We start from the raw sequence: 4,458 nt of genomic DNA on the forward strand, positions 1-4,458 counted from the left end.
CCTACTCCACAGTTCCTAATCTACTTTTGGGGGGGTCTTTCTCAGGTGTCCTCAACTTGTGCTCCTTCTGATTTTAGTAGCTCAGCCTGTACTTAGAATTCTGCCCCCTTAGGGAGAAACTCCAGCTAAAAAACATCCTCAGTCAGGAGGGACCAACTGCTAGTCGGTCTGCCCAGCCTTCTGTCCCACCCATTTTTTGTTCCACTTTCATGGAGTTAGGGAAAATGTGAAGGTCTTTTCTAAGATGTCCCTGAAGTAAGCAGGCTTGTATAGCAGACTGAGGAAAAGAAGACAAAGGGAGGTAGGGGTGCTGTGACATCATGTGGAAATCCTTTCTATATGTAATAAGAGACATCCTTCACCACAGGCTTGCCTCAAATTTGTGAGAGGTTGCACTGCAAGGGCAAGTTTAGCCCCGAGATCTCCTTCCCGGCACTCCCAACTATACACTAAGGCCAAAACAGTGCAAACTGGTTCCAAGGGCAGTGGTGGGGATCCAGTATTGGGAGCATACAGGTATCAGCACTGGATACAGGAGGGGAAAAGAGAAAGGAAAAGCAGTTTGTGAATTTGAAATAAGGGGAGATGGAAGTAAACTGAAATGCCAGAGGGAAGACCATAGCACAGGAGGTTGTGCAGGCTAAGGAGAGAGTATCAGAAGAAAGCAGAAGATATGTGAGAATTCAGATCAATGCTGAGACGAGCAGCCAGGAATATTTTTAGCAAGGAGCATGAGGAAGTCAAACACAGATGGCAAGGTCTAAAGAAGCAGGCAGACCTGAGAAGCTGTGAGGGCAGCATGGAGAAAAACCTAAAAATCCAGAAATGGGAAGAAGGTAAAAAGTGCGTGAACATATACCTAAAATAATAACACTTTTCAAATCCGAAGTAATAATTTAGTTTATCTTGAGGTTAGAAAGCCATACATAAACTAATCAAAGGCAACGTAAGAATATTTTTATTTAGTATTTTGGTAACACAATGATACATCTCAAAATGACCGTAAAAGTTAGCTCACTGAACAACTGCATACATTCTAAAGGGGTGCTACTAAATCTGAGCAACTTCACAGACTCTACGAGGCATTATTTGGCCAACAGCTATACAGTGTGTGACCCCCGACAGACGTGAGCAGTGTGAATGGACATTGCATTAGTAGCCAATGCACAGTTAAAGCTTTGAAAGAGTACAAAATTGCAAAAGCTGTTTTTATTAAAATACGAACCAGTGATCCTTGCACTAAGAATAAACATTGAATTGCAGGTTACATCCTTTTTTTTAATAACAATATTTACAAAAGTCCAAGGAAAATTATGTTGCTAGAATTTGATCTAATATAGATCTCCACCTGAAAATGCTTAGTATCTTATAAAGCTTTTCACAGATATAGGCTAAGTTCTGGGACGTCACAAACTTGGACATAATTCAGAAAAACTCCTGAGGTTGCTCCTTGTGTATGTTACAGAAACCTTTTTTAGCTCTAAGAAGATAGATGCCGTATGAAGTCGGAGTACTTTAAACAGCTACATTACTACTGTGTGGGGTTACGGAGCAGTACTTTTAGGCTTGATTTAGGTTTTTTAAATCAGTAGCAAAGCAACTACTTAAGAAGACCAGGGCTGTATCACTAAACCAGCTCTTCCTGCTGTCAGATGAATTCTGTCACTGCTGCCAACGTGGCTGACCTGGCGAGCTAGCAGAAGAGCCGGAGCTAATCTTCACTTGCTTAGGTCTCAGCAGAGCTACTTCACCACGCAGCACGGCAGCCTTCTTCTTCCAGATCTGCTAGTACCTTACTTAGGACTAGGCTGAACACAGCAAGCCATGCGAGGTGCTCTCATTTCTGATGGATTCTGTATGCAATTGAAGGCGATCTGCAGCTCCAAAGATGCGCCAAATGCTTTTCAAAATCAGGCATTTACATTGGGGTGTTTGCTTTTTAGAGAAATACATGCAGTGTGGTGTACGCAAACACTAGCCAGAGGGTTCAAGGCCATAAAGTTTCACGTGCGCGTTTTACTTTAAAAGAATAGGTTTGGCTTTGGTTTGGTTTTCTTTTAAATTTATGTCCTTTGCTTCACAAAAACCTTAAAAGTACTTTCTCTTCAGTTAACAGGTATGTTAATTAGCACATATAACGTTAGTTTTCCTTCTGTGACTTTGTTCCAAGCAAATCACACTAAAAGCACATTGCTGGTTGGGGGTACACCACTGAAGTCATCCTAACAGAATGACTAGTGAGCACGGATACGTTTGCTGTATGCTTTACCTGAGGTTTGCAGCACGTAAGTTTTCATGTAACCCCCTCAAATTCTCACTTCTAGGTACCCTGGCCCATATGGATTTTACTGGACTTACCTATATTCCTTCAGATGGGAATATTAAGCACACCTTCCTAAAAAAATTTCAAATTCAAATATCCATTTCATTCATGAATATGCTAATGAACAGATTAGCACGTGGTCTGTATCACCCTTGCAATTTGGTGACATATCAACTCTGATCTCTCAAAACTTAATGAAAAGTTACTGTATTATTCATTCTCATAAAATATGAATTTTATTTTCAAATGTTCAAGCACATTTATAAGCAAGTCTTTTTTTTTTAGTCATTTATGTAAACACTTTGGAACGCCAAAGGCAATGACTTTGTCATTTTACCAAAAAACCATCTGAACACTTAATACTGAAGCATTCATGAAGCATTCATCCCAGCAGTCACAACGCAGGAGCTGCCGCGTGCCTATGGCACTTTCCAGTAGCATGAATTTAGAGGCAGGGTGCAGTCTTCTGAGCCACTCTTTTTTTATGTATTTGTTTTGGTTTTTAGTATAAGAGATTTCACTTTGGGATGTGGAATCACTGAAGGCGATCAGCTGAAGAGTTAAGGCATTAACTTAGGAGTTAGGGCATGGAGACATGGGAAGGATTGTACAAACAGTTCCTGCAGATGCTCCAACCAGTCAGTAGATGAAAAGCACTTTACAATGGCAACTTCTGTGAATAAGCTAGAAAAGAAAAGCCTTACTTTGAAATTGCATATGATTTATCATTTAATATATTAAATTGTTCCCCTGGCTCTCCCAGAATCAAAAAGAGGACTGAATTATACCTTGTGCAGTTTTCCTTCCTGCTCTTGTAACTCGTAATATTGACTATTTTCCAAAAAGATCACCAGAACAAACTGTAACTTACTTAAGTCTAAAAAGAGAGAGAGGGATTATCTTCAGATACGAGGTTTGTTGCTTAGGCATTTGCTGACAGCTGATTTTCATTGGCTGCTTTCTCTGCCTGCAGTCTTTGGACAGCCTCATCGAGCAAATCCATACTATCTCTAAGCGTAACATTCAAGGTAAAGGGCTTAGGTTTAATGGTCAGCCCGTAGGTAAAGTCCATTTTAGGGTCCTCGTTTGGATTAGCAGTAAAATTGCACTGATGCACCAGTATGGAGGTAAAAAGAAACAGCTGCACCTTGGATAACTCCTCTCCAATACACCGACGCTTTCCCAATGAGAAAATCATCACGCTACTCGTAAGATCTTTATTGATGAATCCATTCTCATCCAGAAATCTTGTTGGATCAAAATCCTCTGGGTTGGACCATTTTGCTGGATCGTGGTTCACTGACCACTGATTAACAAAAATCACTGTGTCCTTGGGAATGAGGTAGCCCATTATGAAGGTGTTGGTTGTGGTGGCGTGTGGAATAGTGACAGGCACGAAGCTGCTGAACAGCATGGATTCATACAAGAAAGCCATGATGTAGGGCAAGTGAGGCTGATCTTCAGCACACGGCAGACGGTCTCTTCCAACAATCCTATCCACTTCTTCTTGCATTTTAGCCTGCACATTTGGATACCTGTCATTTAAAGTAACACGTGTGTACGTACATAACACTTCCAAAACATTTTCTTAACAATCCTTGCTGTAAACATTTTTCACAGAACTTCACCCCTACCCTAAATAATGCCCTTTGAGCAAGGTTTAAATATACTGCAGGAATGTGTAGCCCTTGGTGAAGAACTGAGAGAAAAATCCAAACTTCCCATGCAATGGTATTGTTTTAAGATTTGCTCAGTTTTCACTTTCATATTCCACGTAACTGATACTCAGCATAAATCACGACATTAAATTCAGATGTGCCGAAACTGAATGTTCTCATCCAATTTTGAAAATTAATTCTAACACTAAAATTACTTGTCTTCTAAATATTGGGCTTTCTGTGAGAATGAGATTTTGGTTCAGTACGTGACTTCAAGAAGTTAGCATGGAGTTTATCACTAGACATATTGCATACATATGAAAGGCTGCAGGTTTTTAAACTGAAAAAAAACCCCCAACCTGCTAATCATTTTCAGAATAGCTTTATGAACATCCCACTCTGTGTATACTTTTTCTAATTATAAAGAAAACGGATTTTTATAGTAATGTATTTTAAGATTACTGTCTTGAAGTCTGG

General features: G+C 40.0%; 1 protein-coding gene across 1 annotated transcript; it reads right to left on the reverse strand.

The window, feature by feature from the left end:
* Positions 1–3,245: 3,245 nt before the first annotated feature.
* On the reverse strand, positions 3,246–3,858 carry LOC104490670 (cytochrome P450 1B1; the record flags this gene model as incomplete). The annotated part of the gene is made up of 1 exon (XM_010132987.1): positions 3,246–3,858. A coding segment is annotated over one exon (613 nt), but the record flags the coding sequence as incomplete, so codon positions are not given.
* Positions 3,859–4,458: the final 600 nt, after the last annotated feature.

The sequence above is a fragment of the Buceros rhinoceros genome, unplaced genomic scaffold (assembly GCF_000710305.1).
Source record: "Buceros rhinoceros silvestris isolate BGI_N320 unplaced genomic scaffold, ASM71030v1 scaffold21483, whole genome shotgun sequence".
Classification (NCBI taxonomy): domain Eukaryota; kingdom Metazoa; phylum Chordata; class Aves; order Bucerotiformes; family Bucerotidae; genus Buceros; species Buceros rhinoceros.